The following is a 22,834-nucleotide window of genomic DNA, read 5'->3' on the forward strand; positions in this document are numbered from 1 at the left end:
TATATAATGCATTATCTAATTACTTCATGTTTATGTTATTTTTATTTAACATTTAAATATCAATCCTTTCAAAAATTATAATGAACATTTATATAATAGTTGACGCACATTAGATTCCTATTTTATACCAACATAATTTAAAAAAACATCAGAAATTCTGTAATAATAAATTAAAAATTACTCTCTTTAAATATTTGATCTTTTGAATCTTTTAAATAATTTTGCCTTTTACAACTATTTAATTCAATTCTTCAGATTTTCATCCTTTCCATTAATTAAACATAGCAATTTCATAAATTCTAACTTAAAGAAAATATTATTAATATACATATTATTGAAAGAAAGAATTAGGAAGATTCATTTTTATTTACAGCAATATAAAGACAAAATTTAAAAAGTTCATACTTTGGATATTTTATTAAAATATACATTTCATCCAAAATACAAAAGGAAAAGATGTATATACAATTGTGTTCCGAAGGTTCTGCGCAATAATGATAATAACAACGGTTATAATAGCAATAATAATAATACAATAATTGCAGTATAGTAACGTATTCGCAATTTCTTAAAAATTTCGCGCATAGCTTAGTACAGAATTTTTAAATACCGGCGTATATGAACACACGGTTGTGAATAAACGATTCCTTTCCATCTCAATATTTTCCTTCTCCATCTCTCGACAAAATAAAATTTCTTTCTTCAATCTTGAAAGTTTGTTCTTTTACGGATACCGATAAATGTTAGCAAAATATCCTGCTATTTGGTAGAATAAAATTCTATTATTGCCGAGCACAATATACGATATACTTAACATGGAATTCGAAATCCGGTCACCATATACCTTTATTAAAGACTTTAAACATTTATACAATTCAAGAGAGCATTTATACCCGTAATGCACTAATAATTATTGAATTTAATTAAAATTACGTTCGTATTTGAAACTTCACATCGTAGTGACAGTTACTTTACATGATATGTATTAAATCATTTTCTAATTTTGTACCTTCCGTTTTTTAATGCAATGTTCAATATTGTCTCCTGCTGAAGCTTTGCATAATTAGGCTGTCGAAAAGCTTTGAAAGCATTTGCATCATTTTGTAACAAAAAATTACATGAAAAAGTAACCAAAAATTTAATTGCACATAGTGATATGTGTTTAAAAGTGTGAATGATTCTTCTCATTCATATTTAATAGATTTAATTCTCTTTGATTATCCATGCATGTAACATGCTTAGAAGTGCCGAAGCTTTTTCAAGATAGTATTTATTGCATTATTGATTTGTAGATCATTTATTTATAAAATATTTATGTGTCATTTCTTTCAATATATATATATGTATATATATGCTTTCTTTTTTATCTAACAGCAAGAGATAATGAATTAAAAAAGATTTATAATATTTTATAACTTAAAAAACTGAATAATTTAAATTTTCTTTGGCAATGCTTGCCCAAGTGGTGACCTTAGTATCAATTTCTATTCATTCCTCAATTATAGAGTCATTTATTCTCTAATAGTCTATACATATACTCATAAGATTTGCATTGTGATAAATTTTAGATGCTTTTGAAATTAATTATTTTTTTCCTTCTAAAACTTGCTTGTAGTATTATTTTTTATTCCAAAATATGATGAGCATAAAATTTGTTATTTTTCACATTGATATCAACTCCAAGGCACTAATAAGGCCTTTATTCCCTTATACGTGACAGAAGTTGAAAAAAGTTTAAAATATAACAGATTTGTGGGAGACCCTCATTGTACTTGTTAAATATTCCATTTAAAAAATAGTATATGCAGTTCGTTGCCTTAACAAATAGATTTAACTCTTATTAAAAATTTGAATTATATAAGTCTTAAAAGATTAATATCGTAAAATGAGAAAAATGTGAATAATGTTGCTTGATTGAACATTTGCAAATCAGCAATATTATTCGATCAATTTCAAGTTAATACTGTTTTACAACATTTATCAAATGTACAATGATTGTCATTGTTACACATTTTCTCATTTTAAAATCAAATGATTGCTTCGTTAATATTATACCGTTTTACGTGCAAAGAATAATATATACCTTCATTTTATTATTAATTTTATTAGTAATTAATAAAATTAATAGTAAAATGTCAGAGGTATAATAGCAAAGTAATCAGACCGTATTTCAAGACCGAAAACGGGTGATACTTTTGCGTATTTAAGTATAAAATACAATAACTTTTTGTTAACGAAATAATTATTAAAACGAATATACGTATAAACTTTTATGGTTAAAAAAAAATACGAGTAAACGAGTATAATATTCAAGACAAATCTACAAAGGTGCCTCCCACTGCTTCTTCTCTTTTTACGATATGTTTGATCACAGTTACGTGCAGAATAAAATACAATAATGCAATAATAATACGAAATGATGATTGGTGCTATCAGCCACTAGATATTTTTTACAATAAAAGTAAATGCTAGAGACTAAATAAAGAATTCGTGCGATAAATAAGTGTCTCTATGCTTTACTGTAAGCTAGTAGCAAAGTATAGATTATTTCATGAACTTCTACAACAAAAAGAGTCGATTCGAGTAAAACCATTCTAACTTTACATAAACTCGTCGAATAAACTCTTTCTTTAAATATGTGTTCAATTGTTTTAAATTAAAGCTAATGTACACAATTCACGATTTAGCCTATACTAATATACTAAAACCGACGCGTTTTTATCGTGCAGAAGCCAACTAACTGACTGGCACGTTATACCGTCGTGTTAATTTTATATTAAACACTGTACTATTTACATTTTGTTAACGCACTCGGTGCTATTGGCTCTTAAACAAGCAACAATGATCGTCGCACAACTCATGCTGTGCTACAATAACAAAATTTGCCGATTGCGTTACAAAGTTCCTCGAAGCAAGTGTTCATATACCAATAAAAATAATTTTTAATACTGAGGACACGTATACCACTTTTTCTTACAACTGATAAATGTATTTTGTATTCGTTAATTTCAATTTACGACGAAATTAAGAACTCAACACTTGCATCAAAGGTCATGATATACAGATTTCGTATTTTCCCCTTAATCACGATGACCGACTTGAAATAATACATTATATGTACTAAATTCCCAGCACTGCTTTTTAATTGTTATTTGACTATAATAATGAATTTGAGTATATATTCTTATTTTGTTACTAAACTCTATTATTTGAAAGATTGTTAATATGGAATTATTAATTGACTGTGCATATTGTAATTACATTTAATAAAAAAGAAATTGAAAGCTTTCGAGAATGAAATACATTGTATGGCTGATTTAAAATTCATTGCAAGTAATGCATATTACGAGTTTTTGTTATGAGATTCTTAAATGATTAATATACTTTTGTTCTCTTCATTTTTTACTATTTTCGCTTAATATAAAATACTAACATGAGCATGTCTGTAATTGAACAATGTTTTCCATTATGTGAAAGAATTCATTTTCTATACATATTTGTGCATGCATGATTTTTATATTTTTTTACCATACCTCGAAAACAATGAAGTTAATTCTTTGATGGTGATCTTATAAGTAAATTACTGAGCCTAAAGTTATGACGGAAAACACGATTAATATAAATAAAATAAACATTTAGGCCAATCAACATATTTACCTCAATGAAATTATAACTTTTTGCACATCTCTATCAGTCACTGAATAATAAATAGTTAAAGACCAATATAACCAGAACTTCTGAGGAACCATTCATTAAAACGTTCATGGACGAAGTGTGTAAATCACAAGAGTGTTCACATACATAATGTACCAATCGACAATCACTTAGAAGTCATTACAACCATCAAGGCCATTCAATCATTTGTACAAAACATAGTCAGAATTATTTCCGACGTTTTACGTATTAACATTTTCATTTTATAATACTAGCTCTTCCCGTACTCTCGTGAGATAACATCTCTTGGTACTTCAAAATTTATTTTTAGTTTAGCGACAGTAAAATCTGTCGATAAATATTTCCTACTACGAATGTGTGCAATCTCAGTAATTATATAAAACAAATACATTATATTAATAAATTGAAGTTATGCCTTTTTACCTATTATTCAACAGCGAAACCACAAGTTTCCTCAACTGCTTGTGTAAGTTTGTCAAGCATTTTCTGATAACTGGGATAACTTTCTGGAATATCTATTCTATTGAAACAGGTATGTGCTTTTGGTAAATTTTCACTTGGCGCATCAACGGCATGTATTGTAAATAATCGTGGACCTGCGGCTCCTGTTGATCCTATAAACATGTGTGGAAAATAACAATGTATCTTTATGAAGCAAAATGATTAAAAACTACTAATTTAATTCACGAGTATTTACCTTGTAAAGCTTTAAATCCTTGCAAGGGAACTCGAGAACTTCCAGTAACGAATTGAAGTAATCGAGCTCTCATTTCTTCTCCATAAGATTCTACTATTTGCCAAAACCACTTTACTACTGGCGTATCAGGTGTACAATGTTTTAATCGTGTGTGCATTTTCCAATCATTAATGTCAATCGTCCCTAAACCACCAATAACCAATTCTAATTCCCTTTCATCAAAAGGTCTTAATAGTTGAGGTGGAATTAGTTCGTGGAATCCTTTTTGTAATGCCAGAAACTGTTGTTCAATACCTCGCATAAAGCGATAGTTTACATATAAACGTACATATTCCTTTTTATTTTCTTCAGTTACAGGAATGTCTTTTCCACCTGGTTTAAGTTCATGATTTTTCAACACTCCAAAACTACTATGTTCCACTGAAAACGTAGCATCCAACACTCCATCTATACTATTTTCCCTATAAACAAAATGATATTTTTACAATATTATCTGAAAATTGTACACGATTATTATTTTTCTTACTTACAACATCCATGTAAGACTTCTATGTAATTCTGGATCAACACCTTCTATATCAGTAAGAGTAATTGCTTTATTAAGCAGCATTTTATAGAATGGAGTTGTAAAACCTCCATCTATATGATGACCATGAAAAACGGCGATTCCTATTATCCTTCCGGCAAAGTGGAAGTACGATAAATGTTCTGGATTTATTCCCGAATCGGGATTAATTTGAAGTGTATAATTGTCGTCTCTTGAATATTGGAAAAGCCCATATTGTGGATTCAACATCTCATGCGACAATAAATATAACCATTCTCGTGCTACTCCACCATAATCAAGACCTTCCTCGCCGCGAAATTTAACCATAAGTCTTTTACGCATGTCTTTTGGTCGCATTTTCATTATTAATCTGTATGATTCCTATAAAATAGATTTATATATTATTAAACCGTTCCTTTAAACTGCGTAAATATGAATATAAAACTGTACTCACTTCAAATATTTCATTTCTTGATACCTCAAGCCTACAATGTCCACTTTGAGGTTGAAGGGCATTTAATTCTGCTCTCAAACATTTCAATTTTGCCACTAAATCACGTTTATACTTCGGCAGTAATTCATTGTCCATTAGTTCCTTTGGCAATTCTGATACAGTTTGAGCATTTTGAGCTGACGTATTTTCCACTAAAAAATAAATATAATAAATAAATATGCAAAAACAATAAACAAAAATTGTTTTCACTTAACAGCTATTACAATAATGCGCTCTAACAAATAAAATTCCCCAAAAATGGAAAGGCATTCTGCTGGAGTAAAACTGATTAACAATAGGAACTAACCACCAAACAGATATCCGTATAGAGATAAGATAAAATTCTATAATGCACAAATATGTTTTTGTTTTCTTTCTAGATAGCATTAAATAGATAGATTAACTTTTCTACTATTTAAGCGATATTAATAACATTTGAATTTTATAATTTTATAATATACTCAAATATTTAATTTTTATAATATATTCAAAAACATATTTTGTGCTCATATTACATATTTAACTTTGTTATGTATATTACATATTTGTATTACAAATTTAATAAGCCTAATATCATTAAAATGTGTTAAGCTTACATGAGGAAGAATTATTATTGCTTCCGTTCTCTGTTCTTGGCCTCTGAACCATGTTGCATTGAATACTTGGTGATGCAGGTGTCTCTATTTCTGTAGATTCATTTGCAACTGTAGTTGTATTATTTGAACTACTCATAGTTTGATTAGTTGTACTATTTTGTCGCCTACTATGAGCAAAACATTTTACAAGTTAAATTATACATAAATTATCGTAAATAAAAATATTTTCATTTACAACTAACTTACTTTAACAGATTGCTTATGATTTGACTGGATAACCTAGGATCAGTAAATTGTGTAGTTCTGTTATTGTGATCCACAAAATAAACACGGCCACTTTGAGTTTGTCGCATTTCCCATCCACTCGGTAATGGTCCAAGTTCACTTGCTAATTCATTAGCTGGTAAATCGCGAGGTATTCTAGGATCGTGCCAAGTGGATGAACCAGTTGGTACATGATAAAAATACACTTGACCTTGTTGCGTTTTTCTCATTTCTATAAAATTTATTTCAAGATTTTTTATTTTGTATATATACTGTATATGTACATGTATATATACTGTTATAATCATCAATTTTGATATTTACCATAACCTCTGGGTAAGTCTGGTGGTTGCGGAGGATCGTACCTCCTCTCGTTATAAACCAGTGCGCTATTTCTATTTCTATTACTTCGATTAGGCCTTCGTGGTTGAGCGTTGTTAATACCACGTTCAGGCCTAGTATTACCATTCTGATTGCCATTTTGTTCGTCGCTTGCTCGTACTGGCCGTCGTTCCCTTGATGATGCAGGTGTTACGTTTCTTGTGTTATGTTGATTTTGTTGATTTCTATTCTGCTGCTGAGTGGGAGTATTTCTTGGTGTATTTGGGGTAGAACTATCTCTGCTAGGAGTTCTACTAGGTGTTCCATCCCCATTCCATTCAGGTGTACATCTAGTAGGACTTTCAGTTCTTATATTAGGAGGACTTCCACTGCCACTGGGAGATGTAGGTTCAGAAGAAGGTAATGGTGGTGGTTCTGGTGTAGTTGGTATTATACCATTGGTAGGTCTATTATAATCATTAATATAAATGAATCTAATAAAAAAGAAAAATATATCTTTAGAGAAACAAAACCAACCGTGCGTTTGGACGAATCCACTGTGTAGTTCTGGTATAGTGGTTAACATAATATAGTCGTCCACTTCGAGTCCTTCTTTCTTCCCATCCATCTGGCAAATCATTTGGACAGCTCAGATCTCCAAGAACATCAACAACAGCATTATGACCCACTGTATTACTCACAGCACCATTATGACCATCTCGTGATAAAAGAGATACTACAACTTCTCCTTTAACAACATCTGTGTCATCTGAGTGTGCTTTGCAAAGATCTAATCGCTGATCTATAAAAGAATTAAATTTAGTAATTAAACACTGCAAAATTCTAATACTAATAATTGTATAATATTATAGAAATTAACAGAATGAAGTGAATGAATGAGTGTCAGTATTTGAGTACAGATTATAAACTAAGTCCTTTTTTGGCTATGGAGCTAAAATAAAGAAATATTACTATTATTATAGAAAATAATAATTACATCCTGTATCTTTGAGTCTTTGAATCGTGTTGGATAATATTCTTACACATCCCAAAAATCCTCCACCTTTTTTTTTATGGATCTTTTTATGATTCCAAACTGATATCGTAATACCATCATCTTTCCCAATGTACCTGTAGAATTAAGAATTTATGTACTTTTCGTGTAGAAAATTATGCCTTTATTATAATGGGGAAATAATTACAAGTCATAATGTTGATTCCACATGGGATCTAGAGTTGCCTTGCACGTATGTGTACTATGACATTGACCTGAACCATCAACAGTTATTTTAGCGAAAGGGTCTGGTAGGCCTGAAAGAAATGTTTCTTTACACAAGATATTCTTTATGATTTTTATCCATTTTAACCTAAAAGATACTCACGAAACAGATCTTTCCTGGCAAGATTACGGGCACATAAAACTGTAAAATTGACACAATAAATACATAAATTCATTTTAAATAAATATAATTTCTAATAAATGAGTAAAATTTCTGTAACGTAGATAATAATGATTCGTAGAATAATACAATCAAGAGAAAAGCAACATAAATATACTATTAATTTCTAAACACATTTACTTAGCAGTGTACGAAAGATAGCATCATAATATACATAAATATCAATCCTCTTTAATATCTTTGGCATTGACCCATTAGTTTTATCATTCAATACTTTCTAGTGCACAATGATATGAAATAATAATATGCGATTTCATTAATTCAAGAAAAGCTTGACAATTTAAAGGATCAAAGGATAATTTTTTATTATAAATCTCGTAAAAAAAAATTAGCCATGAATTGACAAATTTACAGTTGTCTTTAAAATAACAAAATATTATCAGACGGATAAATCGGACATTCGTTTAACGGATATTAAACTGGTGTATCGGTAGTAAGCGTCTGACATTTGTTAATTAGGCCTATTCACATTCGATTATGAGCTCGGCAATAATCCCCATTGAATCAATCAACAAGGAGCGATTTCAAAGTAAAAAATGATCGTAACGTTTCAAGCTCTATGGGACATGTCATATATCGAGGGAGAGCTGATGCGGGTGTAACAAGTCCACCAAAATTAACGTCTTCAGTCTACGGTCTCCCGGAGTGCTCACGGTGGGGTCTTGACCTCCGATAGGGAGTTGCCATAACCAAAGGACGAAAACCCTAGTCAGATCTTTCTGCGTATTCTTTTCCTCGTACTAATTGAATGATATACGATATCCATAATGATGGTTCTGCCGTTGTTGAAAGATGGGCTATCGTAAAAATTATGACAGGGCTATATCAACGGATACATAACAAATCAAGACACAGGAAGGATCACAACGCGTGTTGGCTATCGGTCGACTTTCACGCTCCTGTCTCGTTAGATTCATCATGATTTCTTAATAAACTCACTCGTCAAACGAATCTTCATGGCCCCGTTCCTCCTGCTACCGCCCGGATTCGACATTTTCCACGCACATTTAACGCTTCCTATCGCACATCGGCACTCTAATTAGTAAATAAAACTGCTGCTCGAAGCGGCGGTACAATCTGCACACACGCAACTATGCACGATCGACTATTGCAGCTGATCGACCTTACCGACTCATATCGACTCAAAACGCCTGTCGACTCGTGCCTCTCGAAATATATCGAAGCCAAACTATGACCTACCGGACGATTACGTTAAAATGATATTAAGTTTTAGTTTAACGTAAGTATTTCTCTTTATTACAAATTATTTGAACGTAAATCGTACATGTCTTATTCCTTAAACGTATTTATATATAAAACTTTGTGCTTGTAAATATATTTAAACAATGTGTCAAGATTTTATTATATAAGATTATTTTACGCACAATATACGTTCTAATTGAACTTTCAATTTTTCAAATAATGGTCTTAATGCTATTTATAAAGTATCTTAACGTACGTTATATAATATTAGCGAACAAAAAACTATATTTATTCCAAAAGAATTTTACACAACATAAAACGATAAATGTTTTGAACAGAATTGAAGGAAATCATTTCTTTTGCTCCTAAAGTAATCATCACTATTTTAAATGTAGATTATGTTTATTGAAGATTTACATGTTCTGACGACATAAATTAATAAAATGAAATAAGAGTCAGTAAGCATTCGAAAATAATAAATACGTGAATAATTAATTATGATATAAGGTGGTAGAAAAGAAAGAGTATTATTTCAATATGTTTAGTCAACTTACAGTAAATATGGCGCCGTGATTGTGGCTTAATTTATGTGTAACGATCACGATTACAGCGCTTTCACTGGCCTTACGTTAGAAAGGAATTTACTCGAGAAAAATATTTTGCTACTTTCAACATATTAAATTTGAGTTTGAAAAAGACACAAATGAATAAATATTAAAGTCGGTCAATAAGTTCATGCAGTTCTTGTTTTTTTATTTACATGTCGAAAACCGCACGAACTCTTTCGTCAACCAAATATTATTCATACTTTCTCGTGTGATACAAATTGGTTGAGGCAGTTCGAAGCCATAATAAATATCAAGAAAAGGAATTTTTTCCTGAACAAATATGAATCATGAAAACATTCGAACGTTTTGCAAACGAAAATTTTATAAATACGATATAAAAACGAAAATGTTTACAAAGCTATTGTTAATACGATGAGGTATAATAATTAATGTGTTACAAAATTTGAAGAAAATTTAATGAAAAATAATTGCAAAGTATTTTAACAATCGTTCTTTGGAAATCAAAAACTGATTTAAATATAATACAATTAGAATTGAAAATTATAAGGTGATAAGAAGCACTTTGTTTCTTCAAATTTTGTAATCCGGTACTTACATAAATCTTTACTAAAAGTTCTTGGTTTTATGCATTCAAATACATATTTAGACTCATATACATATTGTACATATAATAACACAACTCATAGTTTCTCATCTAGTACGAATTTACTATAAAAAATTACTCAGTTATTATGATATAAGAATTGTTTCTTTTTAAAAACAAATTTTTACTTCAGCGATAAAAGAAGCTAAAAAATCCTTATTCAAAATGTTATTTTTATTTCTACTCCCTTTATATCCACAAAATTCCTCTTACGGATCAATCTTTCACTTCTTTTCATCTGTTTCTTCTTCAAGTTTTCAAAAATAAAGATTTTTCCGTCATAATCAATTCGATTCCTTCGATATTTGGCAGCAGTTTATTCAATACATTTTCGTGATGATTTCTCATCATCACATGATTATATTTTCGAGAACGAATCGATGATTAGACGGCCCCTGACATTATTTAAGAATTTATTCTGTACTTTAGGCTTCTCCTCGAAACACGAGTATCGCATCCACCAAAAATAAAACTCCCTCGGCGATGCTGATGCAGCCTTTAGCGAGTCCAGTATCGCGGTAAGAACCACGATAAACCGAATTTGTGAAATGGTCAAGGATCAAAACACCGGCGAGGATGAACAGGACACAACCGGTCGACGAGTAACACATATCCTGCAAGTTAAGACTCTTGTAAGTTATATATCTTTCTATAATTTACATAAAATATTGGTTGCTTTCTACCATTGACATCGTTTTATCTATTAATCTGTTAACTGAGTCATCTCTTAACCCCTCGAAGGACAAAATATTTGGATAACGCTTTGGACAAGATATTTTGCAACGCAATGTCGTTCATATGATGTTTTTGTACGAAATACATCTCCGACGCAATATCGTTTACGTGATGCTTTATAGGAACTATCTTGTATCTCCATTTTTCAATGTTTACAACTGAATGTCGCATATCAGGCATTGTAACATAGTATTGTATATAATACCATGCTTTGAATTATTTTATATAATTTGTAAATATAAAATCATTTGCTTATAAAACATTTCGTACATTTAACATGGCTAACCTCTTTCACGTTCACAAATATAGTGTTTTATAAATTGATTATTTTGCGAGTAGTTGGCCAAAATATCTAACGTTTTAATGAAAAGAAGACATCTCGATCAAGACTCACATGAACGATATTGCATTGAAAGATACGTCGTCAAAAAGAGATACAGATCTGATGCGAAGGGATTAAATAAAAATTCGAATGACGAACTAATTCATTGTTTGCGGGCGAACAGATTAATCCACTGTTCATGCTTGTAACATATTAATAAAATTGATAATGGAAGAGTTATAGAAAACTTAACGGTATATCAACTATGTTGCGCTGATATTTTATGATTTCGATGAAAAACGTAGAGAAAATCAAAATGAATACATTAATAAAAATTTGAAGCACGGTTTAAAGAAAATATAGGATACAATTTACACATATACCATACAGTATTTTGTCTTGGAAATTCTTGTCAATACGGAGAACTAGTATAAGGCTTATTAAACGTTACTTACTAGACGTCGATCCATGCCATATCCCCCAATAATCCCGAAGAATACTCCAGACAGGATAATTAAATATCCACCAAAAGCGCCCATCGTAATCATCGCACTGTTTTGGCTACCATCACTGAAAGAGTGATAATGCAACGCTATGAGGATGCATACCATTATCTGAAAATGATATAAAAGAACACATACGATTTATAAAAGCGTTAAATATATATTTAGACAGTTAAAAATAAAACAAAGGAATAATGTACACAAAGAAACTATATAGTAAATATAATCAAAAATTATCTCAAGTACTAGGTGCTCAATTAAATATCTCTAAACTGTTGTATGAATCACTATCGCGAATAATCAAATATTAATTCGAGTACTACTCAACCTAGCATCTCGATCATAATTAATCGTACCTAATTTGAAGCAAGACTATATCTGTTGAGAATGCCAATGAAAAATCGTTTACTTCTTTAAATTCTGATGGTAGGTACATACTTTAAAGTGTCGTTGTTATTAAGATACTGTCCCGAATGAAATATCCCTAGAATCTAGAACTTTAATAATTCTTGAATTCTTGAAATATTTGAAATATAAAAGTAACAATAAAAGATAAAAAAAGATATAGCGCAGAGACTAAAGCGTTATAGGATCAGAGTTTCCGAATTCGTATTCAAGCTGTGCTATTCGTAAACAATGATAGAGAACAGAGACAGAATATAAAAGGCGCGGGTTATAAGCAGTTCTGTTAAAAGGGGGAGTAGTGATAAGTATACGAAAGTGGGCCAACGAAACAAGTTGCATCCAATTCCATAAATAACCCATTAGGATTCAACGATCGGGTTCCGCTTAGGAGAGACGATTCTATTTCAAGGGTATAATGTTTTGAAAGGAGACATACGCATATATGTATAATGATAAATGGGAAAGTGGGCCAAACTGACAAAGTGCATCGACTCCATCGATACCACCATAAGTAGTAACTCATTAGGATTCAACGACCGTATTCTATTTCGTTTGAAATAGAAGTCGATTCTATTACAGAGATGTAAATTTTCAACAGAAATCCAATCGATGGCGACCCATGTACGAACTTGGAAGCATTCTGCCGTCATTCTTAATGTTACATTCATGGCGTATTATGAGTCCTGTTCACTTCATCGTGTTGTATTGTTAATTAATTAAATAACATTACGTCATACATTCAGTTTTTGGTATTAGATGTGACACGAATTCCTGACAATTATTTGTCTTCTTTTTTGTTGTTGATATGATAATAGCACTGATCTTTGTTCCCTGAAAAATCTGAATTCGGTATTTGCGAATACGTCATAGATATTTATCCGATGTAATTGGTTTGGTCATGTATTGGGAGAATATTTATAGTGTTGGGAGAGTAATTGGTTTGAAGAGATAAAACGTGTAATAATCTTGTAGCTCTCTATCGTGAAAGAGGAAATACGGTTTGTTAGCATATTTGAAATGATCAAATAGCAGAATTACAAATTTGTTATTTTTCACTACGATATCTTTATGTTTCTTTCAATAAGGTAGCAATATTTTTAAGAAAACGCACTGTCGATATTTACTTGAATTTCTTAAATCATTTTAATATACTTTTTCGTTCATTTTCGTATCCTCTCAATCAATTTTAATTTCAGGATCTGTAACTAAATCATTAAATCCTTAATGATGCAAATTTTCTGAAAAAACACAGATTAAACCAACGTGATTCTTTCGATTCTCATTAAACGGACCTGCTAAATGTAGTGGAAATATCAAAAATAAAAACAAGATATACATATACATATATAAGAAAAGATGATCAACATTATAGAGAGAATGTAAGCGAGATAAAGAAAGCTTGATTATGAAAACCACTAGGAAAATTTACGCAATACATAGGATAGCATGCGTATCTGAGGAATTGTAACGGATACTTCAATAGTGATTGACTTCCGGCTCAAGGCACGACCATAAAACATGAAGAGAATTTCGCATACAGTATCTACCTAATCACAAGCTATTATGTCATTCTCCATTCTGCTAAACCCGCTCTGCTATACCAAAGAAACTAGTATCTAGAAATCTCTACGAGATTTGAACGTTTATTGTTGATTTTTGAGAGACCTAAAAAAGCACGAAGTGGAAATCAATAATTTATGAGAAGTTATCTCCGGATGCAACTAAAAACATTTACAATAAAAATAACCTCACCATAGATGTAAACGAGTCAAAGAGAATAATACAATGAATAGTTCTTTTACGATGTGGCAGATATCCATGTAAATACTGAAAATTTTAGTTTTAGACGATATAGTGCTAGATGGAATTTTGTTAGGCTTCCAAGTTTACTGATCATAGGTTTTTTTTATTTTTCTTGTTGATATTTGGATATTTGTGGAGTTACGATAATCTTAATTTTAGTAATTAGATAATATGATTTTTGTGTTTGGTAATTATCACTATACTTACCAACTGTAACAGTTTGATGATAGTCATCTTATTGATCGCCATTCTGACTTATCTGTAAAAGAGCAGCATTATTTCAAAATTTAAGTAAATAATCTTGTGCGGTTTCTTTAGTTATAAGATGATACTTATGTAACCTTTGTTTTTAATTTCAAAGTAACTTTGAAATGGATAGTATACGACTATATGAAAGTTTCAACAGTTTGCTTCTTTCTTGAATAAAATGTACATAATACGTGCGAAATTATAAGCTAGCTATGATAGTAATTATTGTACTTCTATGGTAAAATTATGAGAAGCCAAAGTTATAATAAATTAACCATAATATATCGATGGTTTACACACTTACTACTAATGTTCACAGATTATTATTATTTAAAATATTTTTAATCAAGAAATCAGTGAATCGTCTCTTTTCCCCTCGATCGATCGTCGTCTGCAACTATTCTCGAATTATCGAAATCAGTTTCAGATCAAACGAAACAAACAAAAAAAAAACGCGATGTAACGCGATATTCCTCGTAATAAAATCAATCTTCTGATAAGTAACGCGGATATGTATACATCTGATAATCGTAATATTTAAGCGAATAAAAAAACATTTAATAATTTGTATAAGTTCTCAGCTATGCTAGGTATTAAATTTCGTCGATCGTTTCATATCTCTAATAGCAAAATGATTATTCACGAGGTTCGAAATCAATTGCTCATTCACCTCATGAATCACACAGCAATCTATAATACGTTTGAATAAAAAAAGAGCAGACATTTGCACGATACATTCTCTGTCACCTGATAAGCTTCTACAATACAGATGGTAAACAATTGCTCGTTACTCTGACGCATCTCATTCGTGCAAATCGAATAGCAAATGCGAAGGCTCTACGAAACTTATATCTACGCGTTTATGCCGTTTCCTGAATAGATTTGCGTGTCTGTGGTGCATATTATTAGCATTTGAATTGTATGTTTAGATAAACAACGATGTTTTGACGATGTTTCGTTACTTCAAAAGTTGATGATTAAGTCATCGTGTAATAGTTTTCAATTGCTTTTAACAGTTACGTATGTACATAGTAATATGAATTTTAAAACGGAAGGTTTAGACTTTCACCAAAATATATTTCGAAATGATTTATTTCGTACATTTGCACGTAATTGGGTCAGTGAAACGGACGGTCATTTATGGTAAGCAGGTTCTTTCAAAAGTGGACAGAAAGAAAACTGACAGAAACGTTAATACCTGATTTGAATGGTTAGATCATTATCAAACGAATCACGTTAGGAAAACGATCGAGGATATTAGAGATTGAGGAGAGACTAGAAAATTTAACTGTCTCTCAACTTTAACGAATACGCGTGGTAATATGTTCTAGTGTTTATTAAATATGAAGATTCCTCTCTTAAAGCCTAACCGTATTCGCAATTTCTTAAATTAAAGATTTTAAAGGATATTTTATACCACTTTCTTTCTGAATCTCTCGAATGGCATTTCGGAGGATTATATTTGTAAAAACAAGTACGTTCATATTTATAGAAACTCGAGGCAAATTTGAAAGCCCAAACACGATTTTATCGACTTCTTAAGTATATTAGTTTAAAATATCGAGGATGAATGTAGAAAGATATTTATGAGTTTAGTCGTCTGGCACAAAGTCTGACAGAGAACTCAGTTTATCAAACACTGGAATGCTGTTCTTAGTATCCCCATTTATTAACACAATGAAAGTTGAGAGGTCCATAAAGTCTCTAAAGAATTTAATTTGCAAATTTTTTTCGTTAAAAGGATACAAGCGAAACAGGAAACGGATATGTATTGCATGAAACATTCAGTGCTGAAAAGAAAGTCACACTTTCACTCGTACTGTCATCGGTCTGAAAACCTTGACTCGATTCTTTGACGTTGTTTCCTTTAGCAATTTCCTTCTCGAAAGATTATTTATTTTTTATTTTACTGTCTATTGCTTTAAGATAGATTTTCATAAGTCAGATTCTATAAATCCTTAAGGATTCGGTTTCGTAAACCTTTCAACGATGCGTTTTCTTTTTGTGGCTTCCTTTGGAATAGCGAAGAAGAAAAATTCAAATATCTATCAGTTTGTTCAAAATATTTTCACATTCGCGTTTTTACACCCTTTCGTACGAAATTTATCAGCCGATGGATGAGCAAAACTAACACCATCGCGATTAAAATAATTATGATTCATTCAGACCCTGATAAAATTTAATCTTATTGATTTTTTCTAACTTGACAGATTTCTTTCATTCGCTCGTTTCAAAGGTATCAAAATTCCTAATAGAATTTCACGCGTTGAAATAAATACATAAATAAATAAATACTATGTTTCGTTGAAAAAACTAAAATAATTGATATTTTTCTTACTCATATCCGCATCCATCGCTAATAAACCAAAATTAAATTAAATATTCGTTTAAAATATAAGAAGTTTAAAACGTTGCATACATTATGGAAACATTATATCTTATCTTAAATGTTTTAACTAATTTTAAAATAGTTAGGAAACTGTTACCTCGAACATTTCTAAGTTGAATATCTGCTTCTCTAAAACGTTTAAAGTATAGAACATTTTCATATAAGTTGATTGTGCAAAAGTACCTTACTTAAACATCCTTGCGTAAACAACCTTACATAAATCGAAGAAAGCGGCATTCTCTCTAAATGAACCGCCACTTGTAAAACATAAGTATATAATTATCCTATGCTCAAGAAAGACATATACAAACACTAAAGGAATTCATAAAAATATTCCAGATGAAAGTGAACCGAGTTTACATTATTCAACGAAGAGAATTTTTATTTATCACATAAGAAACAGGAACATATTCTTAATTAATTAACATCGGTTATTACTCTACTTTGTCGTAATGAATTATTAATGCTGTTTTGCTTTCAACACTTCTCTTATCACGTTATAAATCCTCTGTCAATTCTCTGTCAGAATTTGTTTAGTTAATTTAATTTACGTTCATATAAGAAAAGGTACAAAAAGTTATGATAAAATTATATTAATGTCACGCTTGATATCGATCGATTGTTTGTTAAATTAAAATGATATTTTTCTCAATAATTTCATTCGTTTCGTTCATTAAAAATTCACTACTTATTGTTGCTTTCGACTCGTTGAAAATATCGTACAAAACCTGATCGAACTTGATCCACTTTGTTATATCTTGTTGAAAACAAACTTACTTCGAAGTTTAGATTCAAAGATTCAACTTGATCGGACGTGGATGTTCACGAGACGAGAGTTCGGCAGAGACTAAACGCTGAAGACCGATCACGAATCGTGAGGAGCAACGTTGATCAACAATTTTTCTACCGGACAGAAATCGGTGACTGTGACTGAACGTGTCTACGTTTACACAATCTCTTAGATACGCACACTGCGTGTAGTGTAACCTCGGCTTTGCTAACGTCGTATCGTGTTTTCTTTGTAGTAGTATAGTGTCTCTCAATTACTCCTTCGTTTATTTTCTCTTGCAACGAGACAGAGATTGCTCGGGAACTCTACAAAAATAAGGAATTTCTAGCGAACGATTGGAATTGTTTATTCGTTATAAAACTAATACATCGGTTTTTGGAAATATTATATATCTTGAAGATTAAATTATCGTATGTACGTATAATCGAATTTTTCATTTCTTTGTTTATCTTAGTATAGAAATTATATTTGTCGATTATTTTGTGTTCTAGATTTTATTGATAAATTATAGTACAAGTGCAATAGTAGTTAACGAAAGATTTGTAAATAGAGATATAATCACTGATGATCTTGATCAAAAATAATGTACTCAGAATATGCAACACAGAACATAAACATCTATATCTACTCCTCAAAATCAATCTTTTAATTTGTTTGTGTAATTACTAATTAATTAATCGAACAATTAAACAATCGAACAATTAAATTCTAAATTACAGGAACTTTGAATGTAATTTCTATGATCTCGAGAATCATACAGAAATAAAAAAATACGCGAAGTGAACAAAAATTGTAAAGAAAGTTTGTGTAACCGTAAACAATGCTTTATAGTAAAACTAAATTTTCCATAATCTCATCTCACCACCGCTAGTAACAATTTTTTTGCAAATAGCAATAAATGCTAAAAAAATTTGATCGAGTAAATTTAAATCGGTTAAGAAATTCAATATTTTTTATATCCTTGATATAAAATTGAGTTAAGTTGAGAATCAGGTTGAAAAATTGGGAAGCACTGGAAACGCGATCACGTTCATTCAAGTCAATGGTCAGGCGTTGGTTTTCATGAAAGAGAATATACATATGTATGTATATCGAGCTTTATTTAACCTTGTTAGGTACATCTTGATGACCATTTGGTACGCCTTACTTTGGATATTAAATTAATACTATGTACTGAATTACGATGTTGTATTTTTTACTATTTATCTATTAGTAACATACATTTTATTTCTGTTCCTAAACACTGTTAGTTGTTATCGCTATTTCAAGCGTCTGATTCATTTTTCGCTAATATATACGTCAGCAATGTTATTATCAATTACCACGCGTGATTCATATCATTATTAATTTTATTAGCCATGATGATACATTTTTATCTGTTTAGAGGAATTATTACTCAAATAAAAGCAAATTTTAATCAAACGATAATTACAGTTAATCTTTCCATTTGGTCTCGAAATTAAGCGCAAATGTAAGAAACAATTTTAATCTTTGAATTATTCCTTCAAACTTCAAAGCACAATAGAATAAAATATAGATATTTGGACAAACCGTCGTTCATGTCCGAGCCTAATTTTTTCATAATTATAATTTCTACGAATTTTTTCATAAATTTTCTCCAAGAAGATGATAAAGAAATTCCAAAATCATTATAAGATCCAAAATCATTATAAGTTATCGCATCGATTTGTATCGTATATATGTAGTAGACCTTCCTTAAATGTTCAAACCATGCCTTTCGTTGCTCTTACGTCACTCCTGAATGACATCATGTCGCCGATTACGCCTACAGCGTCATACAGTATCGCTCTCACACGCGAAGCATCGTAAAATTCGCATTGGAGGAATTTACAATGGCAAATTATGAGAGCGCACGAGCTACGTCACGTTCTTTAATATATATCATCCAAGAGCAAAAGAAACAACGTCACTACCATACGGGAATTCGAGTCGAAATGCGTGGATCGTCGACCATTTCTTGTTTTCGTATTTTCTTTTTCTATTATCAGAATCTTTTACGCTGATCCTTTTCTATCCGTTCTTCCGTTACCTTGACTTCGTTCTTTTACTGAACGCATCGTAACAAAATGCAATTTTATCCTTATTGTTTTCCTTTGCTTATTCCGATTACGAGAATACAATTTTTTGGTTATGTTGAAATTTTAGTTCATGAGAAATTGCATCGTAGTAACTTTAACGTAAAATGTAGTGTGAAATATCTAATTTAGTTTTATTTATCTACTTTAATTTATAAAAATTTAGTGGAAATATCTAATATAGTTCGATAAAAGTAAATACTTCTGAATCGAGCTATAAAATATTATCTCTTCTAAGAAATGATATTCTTAGTATAATTCGATATATGTATAGAATATATGAAATGGGTTCGAACGTGATAAATTTTCCTATTTCATCTCGGATTTTATTTCTGTGATAATGGGTGAGAAATTTTAAACTAACTTGTGTTTGCACGATATATGTGACAGTTTTCACATGACTGAATGATGATGAATGATGTTACGTATATTTTAAAAATAATGTTTCTTCTGAGCTGTGCGCAATGAAGACTGAGTCCTTTAAATTATACACGTCATAGAAGCAAACGTTAATATTAAAGCTACATATGTCTCTTAGACATGATTCATTTTTCTTATTCTATGGTTATTAAATGATGGAATTATCTTTCGTACTTGAAAAGAGTTTAAGTTCTTAGTTTAAGTTTAAGATTATTCAAACAGAATATTTATTCCATTCTGGAAAGTTTTAAAATGCGAATGCGTATAAAATTATATGAGAAGTTATCTTTTATTTTAAATGTAAAATTAAAGAGAAGACATTCACCTTTACAGAATAGATTGTTACTGTTTTACGATACAAATTTAATTGAATTTTCAAGACTTTCATCGATATACAAGAACATGAATATAAAGTATAATTAATGTAATTTCTAAGATCTTTCTAAATGGTGGATAAACCTTCGATTGTCCTTAGGATTAATATTTTCATTCATGTGGTACTAAATACATATTTATGTAGTCATGTAATAAGATGGGAAATTTATTTTGTGCCTTGTTTGTAGCTTTATACTGCATCTCGTCTGTATCACTAAACAAATTACTAGCATTCTGCGCCCTCTCTGATATAACGTGGTAATCTTCATAGTTATCGATGAAAAAGTTACCAGATTTTAAATTTCTTAAAATTTTCTTTAAATTTGCATAAATCTACTTCACGTTTCGGAAACATCGGATACATTGTATCCTATATAGTTGTAATATAATTTAAGACGAAAGATTACATGACGTGAATTACTTGAAATTCATGCAGTGGTTGATCCATTTGTCTTCTCTGTTTGAGGTAATTATACCAATCGACGAAGCAGCAATAAAAAATAACGTCCTCTTCATCTATACTCTACAAATCGTAATAAATTGTTTGTATTACAATTTCTATAATTTCTCATCTTTATTAAAATCAAAAAATAGGTAATATATAAGAAATAAATAGTAGATATTCGTTATTTTATAGCAACCACAATCACAAATCGATTAAAAACAGAAATTGGTTTAAAATTGTATTTCGAATATAGATCGGATTGTGTACAAAGTCAGTGGTCTCTAATAAAGCGATGTTATCGACAGTAAGAAAGTGATCGACGATATACCGAAAGTTGGTTTCATAGATGGCGGAAGAATTAAATCGCAGATAAGATATATATCGTTGTCTTTGATTCAGGCAAAGATCATATAAAACAGATAAAATAAAAATGAAATAATTCTTAGACATTACATTTGGTAAAACATTAATGATAGGAAAATTAGAAGTAAAAATAATAATTTACATTTGATCTTCGTTCTATTATTTCGTGGTACGATAAAACATAATAACGAAAAATTTTTTTGGAATATTCTGTTGTTTACCAATGTCTTCGACTCTTTTAAAGAAGGAAGTGTATCTAACGTGGCAATCGGAACCAGCCTGCCAGGTGCTTCATGGTACATTGTTTCGTGTATTTCATCTTGTCTACTAAGACCTTGTATCGCTTCGGTGCCCGTTTCAGAGTCAGTATACTGAAAATCACTAACTCCACTTTGTTTTCTTATCTGAAGGTAGTTAAAAATAGTTATCGAAGAACCAAAGAAACTTACCAAATGTTACACATTATGAAAATTAGTACGTCGTAACTGTTTTTAATTATGATTTAAATTACGAACTGTTCTAATTAAAAAATTAAACTAAATTCCATGAAAATTCGAACGTACCCAATGATAATAATCTAACAAAATCCAACCTTGTATAAGGTAGATGCTCATACAGAAAATCGATATCAAGCACATGATGAAGTTGTGAATAAAAATTGGGTGTACCAACAGTTCCTCGTCGTTGATTTTAGTTAAATCGAGATACCAATCTGCATGTTTCATTTCGACTATTCCGATTATAAACATTAAAGAAGCTGCTACAAAGCATCCAATGAGAACCTACATTTGTATTATTATTATTTATCATTATTATTATTATCCTTTATCAACGATAAATAGAGATTATCCACACTTTGTTTATTGTGTAAATATAACGCTGGATTAAACAACGCTACAGATGATACATCAGAATTTAACATTACTAACGATTTTTGGATTTCTCCTGAAAATATCTGTGAAAATCCATATAACTGCGAATGTTAGGCTCGCAAGCATGCACAATGGATAGATTAAAAAAATTGTATTTGTCTCTTCAGGCAAAAAGGGCACGGACTCGTCTTCTTTTCGACGTTGCCTGTTTACATAATGATGGATGTGATGGAACAGTATCAACGCAAGACCGATAATCTATACAAATTTCCTATAATTATAAAGATATTTAAAGACACGATCGAAGTATTTATGACACTATGACCCTTAACAAATGACGCGTCTTTTCGAGGCTCGATCGCATTCGCAAGAAAAATTAGAACAAACGTAACGAAACACCAAAACACAACGAAACTCTATCTTATCTTCGAATCGTGTAAAATTGCAACACGAAAAAGAGGAGAAAGAAAAGAAGTAGAATGAAACCAAGCGCTGACACGCAACTTTTTCACGACACAAGTTAACGCGTGTCAAGATCTTGTTTCCGATTGCGTAACAATAACAATAAAAAAAAAAAAAAAAAAAAAGACGACGGTAAC

At 30.6% G+C, this 22,834-nt stretch overlaps 2 protein-coding genes across 6 annotated transcripts; both read right to left on the reverse strand.

Annotated features, from left to right (window-relative positions):
* Window positions 1-389: 389 nt before the first annotated feature.
* On the reverse strand, window positions 390-9,169 carry LOC126863967 (E3 ubiquitin-protein ligase SMURF1). 5 transcript variants are annotated; one of them, XR_007689034.1, is made up of 13 exons: window positions 8,993-9,168; window positions 7,976-8,014; window positions 7,796-7,904; window positions 7,591-7,724; window positions 7,131-7,395; window positions 6,597-7,060; window positions 6,255-6,504; window positions 6,009-6,175; window positions 5,374-5,564; window positions 4,903-5,300; window positions 4,373-4,833; window positions 3,658-4,289; window positions 390-3,589 (listed from the first exon to the last, which is right to left on the reverse strand). XR_007689034.1 is itself a non-coding variant. In XM_050614766.1 (13 exons), the coding sequence occupies exons 1-12, from the start codon at window positions 9,045-9,047 to the stop codon at window positions 4,102-4,104; spliced, it is 2,721 nt and encodes a 906-aa protein (XP_050470723.1). In that variant the 5' UTR covers window positions 9,048-9,168; the 3' UTR covers window positions 390-4,019; window positions 4,099-4,101. The 5 variants fall into 5 exon arrangements, 4 of the variants coding, with proteins under 4 accessions (XP_050470723.1, XP_050470722.1, XP_050470725.1 ...); XM_050614766.1 differs by having other exon boundaries at window positions 390-4,019; window positions 4,099-4,289; XM_050614765.1 differs by having other exon boundaries at window positions 390-4,022; window positions 4,099-4,289.
* Window positions 9,170-9,387: 218 nt separating this feature from the next.
* Window positions 9,388-17,838, reverse strand: LOC126863981 (uncharacterized). The gene is made up of 4 exons (XM_050614798.1): window positions 17,652-17,838; window positions 14,444-14,495; window positions 11,981-12,139; window positions 9,388-11,082 (listed from the first exon to the last, which is right to left on the reverse strand). Exons 2-4 carry the CDS (start codon window positions 14,483-14,485, stop codon window positions 10,894-10,896), a joined length of 390 nt encoding a protein of 129 aa, XP_050470755.1. The 5' UTR covers window positions 14,486-14,495; window positions 17,652-17,838; the 3' UTR covers window positions 9,388-10,893.
* Window positions 17,839-22,834: the final 4,996 nt, after the last annotated feature.

This window comes from Bombus huntii, chromosome 3, assembly GCF_024542735.1.
Source record: "Bombus huntii isolate Logan2020A chromosome 3, iyBomHunt1.1, whole genome shotgun sequence".
NCBI lineage: Eukaryota > Metazoa > Arthropoda > Insecta > Hymenoptera > Apidae > Bombus > Bombus huntii.